The 14,005-nt window shown below is 43.9% G+C and overlaps 1 protein-coding gene across 2 annotated transcripts in view; it reads right to left on the bottom strand.

Moving 5' to 3' along the window:
* Positions 1-3,127: 3,127 nt before the first annotated feature.
* The window catches only part of LOC115075976, a 38,987-nt gene continuing 28,109 nt past the window's right edge, over positions 3,128-14,005 (bottom strand). Inside the window, exons 3-7 of one of the 2 annotated variants that reach the window (XM_029576986.1) lie at positions 10,265-10,615; positions 9,409-9,615; positions 8,711-8,790; positions 8,018-8,059; positions 3,128-4,938 (exon numbers count right to left, since the gene is read on the bottom strand). In XM_029576986.1, coding sequence (XP_029432846.1) covers positions 4,891-4,938; positions 8,018-8,059; positions 8,711-8,790; positions 9,409-9,615; positions 10,265-10,615 — 728 coding nt within the window. In that variant the 3' untranslated portion in view covers positions 3,128-4,890. The remainder of the gene's footprint in view (positions 4,939-8,017; positions 8,060-8,710; positions 8,791-9,408; positions 9,616-10,264; positions 10,616-14,005) is intronic. The other variant, XM_029576987.1, reaches the window with a different exon arrangement.

Here is a 14,005-nt window from a genome sequence, read left to right on the forward strand (position 1 = left end):
GGGGTTGCCTCACTGGCAGGAACAGGATTCACCTAAGCACAACCAAATTTGGAAAGTCTTCTTACTAAAGTCCTTTCTCCTCTTAGGAAGGGGTGCGCCGGGCAGTCTCCCAACCAAAAACAGCGCAGGAGCAAATACCAGCTCCTCTCTCAACAAAACATAAACTAGACTAAGCACAATCACTAAGGCTCCGACCCCCTCTTCTGGACAAGGACTGAACCATTGCAGGCATCCTCAGGGGATGGTGCTGCAAGGAATGGTCGGTCCCTCCTAGCTGTTACCTACCAGGCTGGGATCTAGGGCCAGCTTGTTGGGGACCAAAGGTTCTCCACATGCACATTATAAAATAGACTGGACGCATGTACATGTGCACACAATTTTAAATGGATGTGCACATGTACATGCAAATGCCACGTCTGCTGCGTAAGTGGTAGAATTTTACAAGGGACACGTTGATGCTATAGGTAGTTTTCCAAGTTCGTTCCCGTTCGCCCACTTAAGGGCTAGGACTTCCCAACCCCTCCTAGTTTAATAGTCTCCCTTTCCCCGTTAACCCCCGACCCTTAAAACCCCGCTGATTACCCTAGATATTTTTATTTTATTACTTACACGCCATCCATAGCAGTAGTAAAGTGACATGGCAGGGGATCCCGGCACGCACCTGTGCGTGCAAGTACTTATGCGCACATATCTTGGTCTTCCCCGACATGCCCACGCCCAGACCACGCCTATGCCCCGCCCCATGCATACAGAAGCGGCTTATAAAATCCGCTCTGCGAGCACTGGCTCAACTGGTGCGCAAATCTCCTGGCTTTATTCGCCTTTTAGTGCATCGGCATTAATTAATGTCCACATTATCGCACGTTAAACTCAGGCGTCTAATGTTCCCATCCGCAATGAATATGCTGGAGATAGATTTGCATGCAACGGAGGCAAGGTAGGTAAATTTATCTCCTGCATTTTCATTGTGGATATCCTGAAAACCCGATTGGCTAGGTGGGTCCCACGAAGTGGGTCAGAACCCTTGCTTTAATGGGTAGCACAGCAGTCACTCAGGGCTGGCACAACCTTCAATAAGCAGAGGTGACTACTTAGAGTGGCAAACTGCAGGAGGTAACTAAAAATTCTATTCCTCCTGCTTTCTCTCCCTCGTTCCCTCCCTCTCTGTGGGCTGTCGCTGCTCCCATGAGTCTCACCCTGTTCCCTCTAAACCCTCTTATTCTCATCACTGCCTCCCCCCCCCCCCCCCCCCCACCTCTATGCTGATGTCAGAAGGGAGACTTTGCACATCTGAAAAGGAATAATGATGCTCACAGTTATTGTATTTAAGGCCGTATATGGTAGAGAGTGGGGGAGAGGCTTAAAGTCCCAATTAAAGAGGATTTATTTGAGTTTTTCTTGCTGGGTAGGGATATGATTGTTTTTATTCATTTGTAGTGAAGACACATTTTTGCGTGAAGCTTTTCTAAGTTCCAAACAGGGACCAATTGACTGCAGAGAGAAAAGATAAGCAAAGAATACTTCAAAAAGCTGGAACTAATACTGAAAAGTACTTTAACGGCACAAAATAAGATACTTGCCATCAATCAGCTTACCGTCCCTGGACTTTCCTACAGCTTTGGGATGGTAGACTGGTCCCAGAAAGACTTCAACCAAATGGAGGTAAGAAAAAGTAGACTTGTGCATGCTGTAAGAACCACTGTGTGCCCAGACTTGTGCATCCCAAGAGCTGAAGCGGGTTAGAGGCCTTATAAGAATGAATTACACATAGAGGGGCCTAGTACTAACATTAATGCCTGAGCTTAACGTGTTATAGTGTGGACATTAATTAGTGCCAATGCACTAAGGCTGTTAATGTGATACATTTTATTGAACCAAGCAAAATAAATGATTCGTATACATTAAAGTTCAATGGCGCCTGCCTAAGCCCCATTACCTAAAATGTTAAATATGAGCTTCAGATTTTAATGCCAGGAATGCCATCTGCTGGGGAGAAGGTGTATAACCGCTGTCTTGGACTAGAGCAGAAGCAAAAGTGTGACAGGACTTAGTCGGTGAGGACTGCGGTTATCTTTCAATTTCTGATCAGAAACATTTGAAGCACATCACAGTCTATAGACTGCCCACCTTCTAAAGGCAGAGCTAGAGACACTGACCCAGTCTCTAGTCAACTTCTTGCCCCGGGCTGAATCCACCCTGGCCATGTTCCAAGACTGTGATGGCTGAGCACGTTGTGGCCTGAAAAGCTTTCAGAGATGATACATTTTTAAAAACCGCATTAAACTGCTACAAGGCTGCCTAATTCCAGATCAGGCACAGTTCATAACAGTACTAACTAACATTAAAAGTTCAGCGCGCGCCAAAATCTGGAGATGTGTGCACAAGTCGGGCTTGCGCACGCCCACCAGATTTTAAAAGCCACCCAAATATGTGCACATATCTCACTTGATTTCCAAAAGGAGTGCGGAGTGGCCATGGTCAGGGTAGGGCAAGGATGATTTGGGGGCGTGGCCAAGAGATGTGTGCGTCAATACTTTTGCGCCCTGGGGAGTGCCCAGGACTGCTGCTGCGTAACTTTACTTCTGCTATGGAGGAGGAGGAACTTAAATAATAAAATAAATTAGCAATTTCTGCTGGGTTTAAAGTGTCTGGGGTAACTGGAGGGAGGGCAGGCTATCAAAGTAGGGAGTATGGAGGACCTAGATCTTAACTGGGCAAACTGGTGGACGAACTGGTGAAAGTGCCAATGGCATGATGCATGTCCATTATAAAATACCTTGACCTATGCAGTAGAAATGGGATTTGCATGCCTGGGCATGCATCTATTTAAAAGTGGGAGCACATAGGCCTGCGGCCAGGCTATTCCTGCATGGTGGTTTGAAAGTTACCAACCCTGGCTCTCAGGCAGATATTTTGGAGAACAGGTTTCTCAATGTGGATATTTGGGAGTTTTAGGGTTATCAAGCTGGGTATTTCTGGGTGCAGGGCAATAAAAATGCATGTTTTGGGTGTGCAGGGCTAGCAGATGTTTTGGGGTATAGAACCTTTAGGAGTTATTTACAAACATTTATATACCCTCATTCCAAGTATGATCATGGTGGTTTACAGTAATAAAGCATTCATAAGATAAGCATTTAAAACTTTAAAAATTAAAACATAAAAACACAATATTATCAGACATAAAACATAATCTAATCATAGCCAAATTATCTCTGCTTCTGTATATTATGTGATGTCATAAGCCGTTCTGAAAAGCCAGCTCTTGGTATCTGTTAGAGTTCGAAGTGCCACAGCCCCACCAAGTTGATACTCTCTATGCTCTATGGTCCCCTAATGTCTGAGGACTTGGTGTTTTTCTCCATTTATTTTCACTCTGTCTTATGGTCCTTTATGTTTGTCTTATTTCATCGTTATACCAAGGGGCATTTTCTTTTGCGGGGTTTGTTATTGTTTTAGTTATTTCGACTAATTTCATCTGCAACTTTAGTAACATTGCCATTCCATGTATTAACAGCACTGTGGATATTATCAAATGCTAACTCAGGTTCTTTTGATAATTTGTTTTATAAGTCTTCCACATTCAAGGGAGAGTGTGGGGCGAGGCAATCTTACAGCCCAGAAGTCTGTAATTTCTTTAAGCAGTGCTGTGTGTCTGTGTTATCTTACTTTCAAAGCAAGCTATATGCTGACCTTGTACATAGTATGCTATATGCTGACCTTGTACATAGTATGGAGCCTAAGTTGTACGTTCTCTAATAATTTCTGATCATACTAGGGGAGGAAAGGGGGGGGGATGGAGCTGTAAAGCAAGAACTACAACATAGTATGTTTCTCGGTAAATGTAAGCACAAAGCTACATGCAATAACTGTAACTCAGTATAAACAAATCATAACTGTCTAACATTATTTCTCTCTCATAAGAAACTAAATTAACCCTTTGCATGATCCATCGAGATGACTTCTGCAAGACTACCCCTATCCAATACAACAGACAGGTTTTGATTTATTTTTGCAGAAGTTAAAAGGTAATAAGTTTCAGACATGGCACTAGTGGTATTTTGTTCTAAATTTTGGTGCAAAGCCTCATGCATGATGGTCTAGCTGATACCAGTAGTGGAGGGAATAGAAGGACCTGTTGGAAGGATTAAAGTTCCCTTATGGGAGTGTGAGTGAGCAACAATTTGTGAAGATACTCAGGAGCCAATAGCTTCAAACATTTAAAGGCAAAGCATAGTGTGTTAGAGGTGTAGAACTATCCAGATAGGGATTTTGGGGTGTTTCAGGAAATAAGCTTTTAGTGGTGCAAGGTTCTCAGATAGATGTAGAATTCTCAAGTTTTCAGAACTCTTGGACTGGGTGTTTGGGTGGTTAAGGACTCTCAAGCAAAGAGTTTGAAGATTTCATGGCTCTCAAAATTGTGGAGTGCAGAGTCTTTAAATTATATATTTGGAGAAGCAATGCTCTAAGGCTGCGTATTTTAAGGGTAAAGGTTTATCTGGCTGTATGATCGAAGATCATGGGCCTTTAGGCTAAGTTTATTGAGGGTGCAGAGCTCTCAGGCTAAGTATTTTAGTGTTTCAATGTACTGAGACTGCGTGTTTTGGAGTGAAGGGCTCTTAGGATGGATGTCTGGGATGTTTTGTGGTGCATGTCTCTCAAGCTGAGTGTTTTGGGGTAGAGTTCTCAGGCTGAGTGTGTGGGGGGTACAGCACTGTGTGAATATCATCATATTCAGGGACAGTAACAGCTCACTGTGATCTGTCGTGTATCTAGGACCCTGATCAGGTCATCCCCCATCAATGGAGACAGCAGACTGTCCCTGTAATTAGATCTCATAATTTTCAACCCTCCAGGTTCTTCTGATGCTGGACATAGGAGGCAGGAAAGGATTCACCACTGTAGTTCTTCATAAATTGAACTGGTTGTGTATTTCAAATCCTAAACATAAAAAAACCCAAAGTCAGCAGAGAGCACATCACAGCAGACTAACAGGAGTTATAGAGAAGATGGTGATCATGCTTCCAGGATGCGGAAATCCAAGGGAGCACTATGCAATGGGGATGGGAGAGGGGACGCAGAAGTAGTAGTGAAATACTGATTTGCATCAATCAAAAAAGGGAGCTCTTCCTTCAGGTGATCATGCAAGGATCTCAAGGTTGTAAAACATTGTTACAAGGCAGTGGTCAGAAGCAGAGGAATGGTAGGGTACATGGGGAGAGGTATAAAGAGGAGAAGAAAGGAGGTGATAATGCCTCTGCACAGATCATTGGTGAGACTTCGTCTGGAGAACTGTGTTCTCTTATTTATTTTATTTATTTATTTATTTATTTTATATACAGACATTCGATCGAGATATCACATCAGTTTCCAGATAACTAAAAGAATAGGGTGGAAACAGCCCTATTTTACATTATAACATGGTAATAAATATAACAATTATAACAGAAATAACAGAAATACATAGAACATTAGAATATAGTATATAACATATGTACATAAATGACTTGTTTATGAGGATAATTTATGATTAAGGATAGCAGGGAGGGTTGAGAGAAGGGAGGAGGGGGGGAGGAGAGGGATAGGTGGGAGGAAGGTAGTGCTAAGGGAGGGAAGAGGGTGGGGCGAGATGCTTGTGTAGGGGGTGTGGAGTGTTGCACTCTTCTTGAGAATGTAGACAAAGATGTAGACAAAGTAGAGAAGAGCTACCCACATGGTGCAGACTCTGTACCAAAATCCTTATAAAATGAGACTTAAAAACCTAAACAGAGGAAAAGAAGAAAATGGAGAAATAGGATAGAGACATCCATATACTGAATGGTACAAATAATGCATAAGAAACATTTTTCAGTGGGAGATAAGTTCCAGAAGAAGAGGTCATGCTAGGCTCCACAGACATAGTCTCAGAGGTAACATTAGGAAATATTTTTTTACAGGAAGGATGGAGGATGCCATGCACCGGCCTCTCAGTGGAGGTGGGGGAGAGAGTAGCAGAATTCAGGAAAGCCTGGAGGAAGGATCCCTCGTTGGGAAGAAAGTACTTCATGCTCAGCTCGTGAGGAAGGGAGGATACCTCCTGAAAGCTGGTCACAGCTGTGTTAACTTAGTACGATGAAAAGGTTTCCCTGACAACTTATTTGCTGATCTTTATTTCTAGCTGAAATAGGGAAACAAGAGGTCTCTGGCATTGGAACAGGATGTAAACTGGGCAGACTAGACAGGCCCTAAGTATTCATCTGCCGACCTATTCTATCTTTCTGTCTTCTCATCTTCAGCAGGAACAGCACAAGAAATTATGAAGACTGAAGTTAAACACAGGGAGGACAATTTTCAAAAGCATTTAAATAGGTAAAATCCTATTTACTTAGGTAGAATCGCTTGTTTGGAAAACTTGCTGGCCGCTCCCTCCCCCTTCCTACCACCACCGCTGTCACTACATGCTACTAAAAGTACCGGTGCCCATTTCTCAGCACACACATCGTTAGCTTCATTCCCAGGAGGTGTTCCTAGGAGCACGCTTTGTCCAGCATTGCTTGGATTACATTTTCAAACCTACACGCATTAGTTTCCCAGAGAAAGATCTACCTGTAGGAAAAACAGGGGGCAATGTCCATGGGTATTTTGCACCCGTGGTTTTCAGAAAGAAAGTATGAGTGCACGTTCCCTTTGAGTCTTAAGTGCCAGGACCTTTGACGCTGCACCTACGCAAGGTGTGTCCAGATTTCCACTTGGGAGGGTAGTTAAGCACTGGGACTGTTACGGCTATGGCTGCTGTGCAACCGCCTCACCACCAGGGGTCCTTCTAGAGCTGGCTCTCCTAACGGGCCCAGTCCATCTCCCTTGTTCACTCTATGTTCTGGACTTCCCTTTATATCCCTGCCTGGCAGTTCCCTCAGGGCTTCGGCATCGAGCTCACCTGGGCTCCCTGCTCTAGCCTTCCTTGCTTGCTGTGCGTGTGGTCCTTGGGCTTTGCCTTGCCTTGCGCTGTGTGTGGCCTTCGGGCCTTCTACCCTGCTTTGCTTTGTCTTGCCTTGCGCTGTGTGTGGCCTTTGCGCCTTCTACCCTGCTTTGCCGTGTCTTGCACTGTGTGCGACCTTCGGGCCCTCTGCCTTGCCGTATGTGTGTGGCCTTCGGGCCCTTTGCCCTGCTGTGAGTGTGTGGCCTTCGGGCTCCCAGTCCTGCTGTATGTGTGTGGCCTTCGGGCCCTTTGCTCTGCCATGTGAGTGAGGCCTTCGGGTCCGCTGTCCTACTGTGTGCGTGTGTGGTCTTCGGACTTTCTGCCTTACTACTAGGTACCCTGACCCAGCCTGGACTCTGACACTGTTGCCTGCCACCTGCCCTGACCCAGCCTGGACTCTGACACTGTTGCCTGCCGCCTGCCCTGACCCAGCCTGGACACTGACACTGTTGCCTGCCACCTGCCCTGACCCAGCCTGGACTCTGACACTGTTGCCTGCCGCCTGCCCTGACCCAGCCTGGAATTTGACACTGCTTCCAGCCTTACTCTGCTCCACTTGTCACCATCATCAGAGACTTTCCAGCCATCCCTATCTCTCTCTACCTGGAGTCACTCCAGAAGGTGGTGTTCACAACACCAGAACACAGCCCGAGCGTAACAGAGACAAGTGAAATCTCCCTTGTTGGAGGGTTTTAAGATCAAATCATGAGCCCAAGAAGATCCATGCTGGATTAGACCATAGTCCATTGAGCTAAGCATCTTTACTCCAACTTAGTCCCTTCGATGTACCCGGCAGATCTTAATGGAGAGGTCTAGTCCCCATTTCAATCCCTGGCTAATAATTGTTTTTGGACCTTTCTTCCAGAAATGTCCAAACCTCTTTTTAAACTCAGCAAATATCTGTCTGGGCTGGATTAGGGCCAGTGGATCCATGACAATGGATTAGCTGAGGATTTGCGGTCCCTTCCAGCACTATATACTGCTTCCTCTTTGAATTTACAGGGATGGAAGAAGAAACAGGGACAGAGACAGATACATAGATAGATATATTATAAATATTACCATGTAAGAGGATACGGTTTCTGGTGAGTTATTGAGTACATCCTGTAGGCGAAAAAAGCAAAACAGATAATTGTACGAAATGTTCTAAATATCCCATACTCACTGCCCCCAAGATGAGCCTTCTCCACTACTATATGTTCACGAGTCCCACACTCACTTGCCCCCAAGCTGAGCCCTCCCCAGTACTATATCCTCATGGGTCCCACACTTGCCTCCCCAAGCAGAACCTTCCCTAGTATTACAGCCTCATGGATCTAATTGTAAACCGATGTGAGGTTACTAAACAATGTCGGTATATAAAACTGCAAATAAATAAATCTCACACTCATGGCCATCCTGATGAGCCTTCCCCAGTACTACAGCCTCATGGATCATACCCTTATTGCCACCAAACTGAGCCCTCCCCAGCACCATAGCCTTACGGGACCTAATGTATGCTCACTGCCCCAAGCTGAGTCCTCCACGATACCACAGCCTCATGGGTTTCACATTCACTATAACCAAGCTGAGCCCTCCCCAGTACTACAGTCCCATAGGTCCCAAACTCACTGTCAGCAAGCTAAGCCCTTCCCAATTTTATAGCCTCATGGGTCTTGCACACTGCTCCCAGACTAACATCTCCCCAATAATTCTCATGAGTTCCCAAGCTATGTTCTCTGCAGTATTATCCCAACTTGCTAATGTGTCACTCACAGGGTATGGCATCTGATTTCGTTGCCTCACGTTTTCATAGTATGACGACCCTTTTGTTAAGTCATTACTGGCAGAGTTTCCTGAAATTTCAGATAATGGAAATGTTAATGAGAAACAGAGCAAGGTGGATTGGGGAGGGATAAAGGAGGGGAAGGACTGGGAAGGAGGGAGACTGACTATTTCAGACATTGTACCAGAAGGTTCAGCAGAGATAATGAGAGAATGAAATTCCAGTTCAGTGGTAAAGGTATGACAATAACTAGGAGGGGGTTAACATATATACAATAAAGTGTGACAGTTTAAGAGATGTACAGCGAAAAGGTGTGTGACAGATACCTTGAGAGATATACAGGCAGAAATGAGTGAAAACACAAGGGATATCCAGGTAAAGGTGTGTGACAGTTACCGTGAGAGATATACAGATAGAGCTATGTGAAAGCATGAGGGATATCCAGGTAAAGGTGTGTGTGGCAGTTTCCGAGAGAGATAAACAGATAGAGGTGTGTGAAAGCACAAGGGATATCGAGGTAAAGGTGTTTGACAGTTTGAGGGATATACAGAAAGAGGTGTGTGAAAGCATGAGGGATTTCCAGGTAAAGGTGTGTGACAAGGTGAGAGATATACAGAAAGAGGTGTGTGAAAGTATGAGGGATATCCAGGTAAAGGTGTGTGCAGTAGGAAAGGTGTATGATAGTTACCCTTCTGGACCATTTTTCTGCCTCCACATCTCTTGTACAGAAAAACAGCTGCTATGATTATTAAGGTGACAGCAATAACGGCCGCAATGATCACCAGAATGAGAGCCCAGATAGGCATCCGGGTACTTTCTCCTGAGTATCCTTGTGTAGGCTGTTGGGTACTTCCTCCTGAATATCCTTGTGTAGGGTCTTTTGGTCCAAGCCCTCCTGTTGGAAATGAAGAATTATTACGCACAATGCAGGCATTCAACAGAGGAAATAAGCAGAAGACATCAGGACAGAGAAGCAGAAACACAATCCTTTCTAGAACAGGCAGCTGTGATGCAGTGAGAAGACAGTGGTGGAAGATATTGTTCCAGGTGTGATTGTAAAGAGGCAATTTAGATGAGGATGTGTGTACAATAGGTGGCAGTTTCACTGTGGGTATGAGCAGTGAGGTCTGTTTTGCTGAGGGTTTGGATACAGTGAGGTGGGTGCGTGTAAATTGGGATAGATTTGATATGAGTGTGAGTATATTGGGGGCAGTTTTTGCTCTTCTCCTCTTTTCCTCTTTACCATCATCTTCTCTTTCCCTCTCCTCTCTTTTTGAGTACATTGGGGTTCATTTTTCTCCGTGTGTGAATCCAGTGGTGGTAGTTTTGCTGTGTGTGGATATGAGTGCAGTGCAGGGGTATTGTCATGGGTGTGCGTACAGTAGTTTTTGGGGTAGTTTTGCCGCACATGTGAGTACAATAGGGCAGTTTTCTATAGCTGTGACTGCACGGTAATAGTTCTCCTACGAGTGTGAGAACAATGGGGCAATTTGCTGTAGGAGTGAATATAGCACTGAGTATGGTAATTAAGGCTGCTCACTCACCAGACACATTCACAGGTATCTCTGCCTTCAGACTTCTTTCGGGCACAACCATTAATATGATGTAATTGGCACTGTCGTTTCTCAGGATGTTTGAGATTTGTAAGGAGCCACTGGGGAGCCCCTTCTCTCGGCCAGTAAACTGAGGTCCGGGCGTCTGGGAGTTTCCACTAGGCTCATATACCAGGATAACGTTCTCTGAGTTCTGAGACCCTCTGTACCACGTTACGCTCTGGATTGAATCTCCAAATGCCACGGTCAGTGTGAGCGTGTCTCCTTCTTTTGGGTTTTTCGGTCTGAGTTCAATTGTAATGCTTGATCCAAAGGAAGACTGGATTCCTAGACTCATCAAAACTAAGAGAAAGAGAGAGGGAGAAGGGAGTAAGGGAGAGAAAGACATAGGGAAGGAGCGGAGAAATGCAGAGAGAAAGGGTGAGAGAGAAAGATACAGAGGGATTCGAAGGAGGTATGTAAAGATACAGAGAGGGATAGAGAGAAGAGAGAGAGAGAAAAGAGGATGAGAGAGAGAGACACACGCAATCAAATTTCAAGAGAAAACATCATATCGCAGAGTAAGTGAGGGAAGGCAGTCACATCCCTCCCTCTGCATCTTTTCAGCAAGTCATAAGAAATGTAATAACTCCCCCAACTATAGGAGAATAAGCAATACACTGTTCAAGCCTTTATAAACATTTGCAGTGAGAATGGAAAAGAGAAATACAGCATGCATTTATAAACCAAAGAGAAAAAGTCATTGTCATGGCAGGTTGCTGATTTCTGAGCAAATTTAGACTGTTCAAAGAAGACGGCCAAGAGAACATTGATTTATTTTCTATTTAATCTTTCGCCTTCTTCCAGCTTGATTGGAACCAGTGCTGGGGTCTCGGCACCATGAGCTTTCTTTCACATCTACCTGTGGGTTTTCCCCCTATTTTAATAGACCCTCCCATATGGTTCTGAGACCAGGAGCCATGAGCCTTCTGGGCTCTAAATCCAGTCACCAGCCAGACAGAGATTAACATCCAACAAAATCCACTAAACAACCCAACCCTCATAGACCAGATCAAAACAATCAAAGCCAAATTGCAATATCCTCTCCCAATACTCTTGTCCAGCCATTGAAGCAGCAATGCTTTAGCTGGGACTCACACACTAGGACTCTCTCTAGAAACCAGCAACCATGATCTCTGACTGCAAGGTATTGCCATTAGTTTACATCACAAAACTATGAACCTTCATATTCTGTGGTGGTAAATCACATAATATAGAAAATACACACAGAGAAAATTGAAAATCCTAGTTATATCAATGAGACCATCATAGATTTATAGAGCTTACAGTATATTACTTAAATTAGTCAATGATGCAGATGTCTTGCAGCAACTACTTAAATGTAATATAGCTCAAAATTTTAATCGTAGGTCTTTTGACCTATAGAGGGTTTAATAAATGGCTGTTTATAAGATGTGTCATTGGACTGTACTTCTTTTTATATGCAACAAAAAGTCTAAAAAATAGTGAATTTCTTAAAAGACCTATGATTATTTATTTATTTATTTGAACGCTGCCCTAAATAAAAACCTTAAAATCAGTTTATACCCTCTAATGGTAAGCTAAATGCCTTGGAAAATAAATAGGCCTTTAGAGATTTTCTGAAACATAAATAATCATTTTCTGCTTTTAATGATTTCGGGAGCTCATTCCCTGCAATCGGAAATATAAGATGTTGTTTAGAAGAAGAACGTAGAGTGCATGAGGGAGAATAGCTTGGCAAATCAAGAAAGCAATATGGTAGTAAACCATAACTAGATCTGAAAACAAGCATAAGATTCAACAGATGGACAGCCAATGAAAATGAATTAAAACTGGAGTAATATGAGCATTTCTGGGTTAACTATAGATAAATCGTGTGGCAGAATTTTGGAGTCCGATATAAAGTGAATTAAGTTGAATTAAGATTAAGAGCCTGAGTGACAGTCTGCAAATCCATAGAATTTAGAAATGGCTTTATAGTAAGAAGAAGACACAATTTTCAAAAGGAATTTTGCCCTACAGATTGTATTTGTGGGTGGAATGAAAGGGGAGTGTCTATTTTCATGCCCAAGTCGCATGTACAACGATTAATGGGAATGGAAGTACCCTAAAAAAAAATCATTGTTCAGGGATATTAGATATTATTTTTCGAGAGAGTAAAATAGTCTCAGTTATATTGAGAATGAGAACTACATTAGAACATAAGAACATAAGAATATGCCATACTGGGTCAGATCAAGGGTCCATCAAGCCCAGCATCCTGTTTCCAACAGTGGCCAATCCAGACCATAAGAACCTGGCAAGTACCCAAAAATTAAGTCTATTCCATGTTACCGTTGCTAGTAATAGCAGTGGCTATTTTCTAAGTCAACTTAATTAATAGCAGGTAATGGACTTCTCTTCCAAAAACTTATCCAATCCTTTTTTAAACACAGCTATACTAACTGCACTAACCACATCCTCTGGCAACAAATTCCAGAATTTAATTGTGCGTTGAGTAAAAAAGAACTTTCTCCGATTAGTTTTAAATGTGCCACATGCTAACTTCATGGAGTGCCTCCTAGTCTTTCTATTATCCGAAAGAGTTAATTACCGATTCAAATCTACCCGTTCTAGACCTCTCATGATTTTAAACATTATTTCCAGATAACCAAGATTTTATTGTAGAGAAACATTGAGTTAACCTCTCAAACAACTCATTGAAAGTAGTGATGGGTATCAGAAACTGGATATCATAATGGAAGTATTAAGAAAAGCAGTAGCAGTAAATTTGAGATTGTGTCCAACATACTCTGGTTTAAGAGTTAGGTTCACTCCTGAATGTATTCTGCAGTGTTCTTCAAGGTAAGGGCTGAGCCCCTAGGGTGGCACCTGATTGGTCCACTGCCACTGGGGAAAAAAACTACACTGTGTATTCTCCCTCCATGATTAAAGACCTCTCTACTCCCTGCACAGTTGGAGAGGAGCAGGAGAAGGCAAGGGACCACGACAACAAGAAGAAACCTGGCCCTGCTCCAGCCCCAGCCTAGCCCAGCAGTTTAGTGGTAGTGAAGAAGGAGATGTAGAACTGTGGCAGCAAAGAGCATCATCCCCACTCAGCCTGGGAGTCAGAGAGGAACAAGAGGGGCAGACCGCTGTGCTGCAAAGACTGAGCTCCGCACCCCCCCCCCCCCCCCCGACCTGACCCACTAGCGCACTGAGAGACAGAGGAAGCAGGAGCAACCAGATCCCAATGACCACGGAAACTGGAAGGCCCCCTCCTTCCCATGTCAGACGAGCAGGAAACATGGCATAACCAGAAGCAGGAAGAGAATAGCATTGGGGGAGGAGGTCGATCCAAGCGTAGCCAGCAGCAAGAAAAGTACCCCAGAGAGAGGAGTGGAATCACAGAGCTGTAGACTGAAAAAATTTTCAGTCTCTTAGATGGTGGCAAAGATGTAGTGAAATTTGAGAGTGGGCATGGGAAGAGGGGTAGGAACTAAAGAGGAGTGCTGGAGGTGGAGGGGTAGAGGAACATGGAGGTAGAGTACAGCAACAGCTGTGGAAGCTATATTTATTTATTCATGTTACTTATTACTACATCTTTTATGCCATGATATCCATTTTGTTTACCGCAGATTACAAAATAATGTTCATGAAATCAATGTGGGCCGGATTTTAAAGGCCCGGCGATGCACGTAAAGCCCCGGGCCATGTCTAAGGCCCGGGGCT

This window comes from Rhinatrema bivittatum, chromosome 14 (assembly GCF_901001135.1).
Source record: "Rhinatrema bivittatum chromosome 14, aRhiBiv1.1, whole genome shotgun sequence".
In the NCBI taxonomy this organism is placed as follows: Eukaryota; Metazoa; Chordata; class Amphibia; order Gymnophiona; family Rhinatrematidae; genus Rhinatrema; species Rhinatrema bivittatum.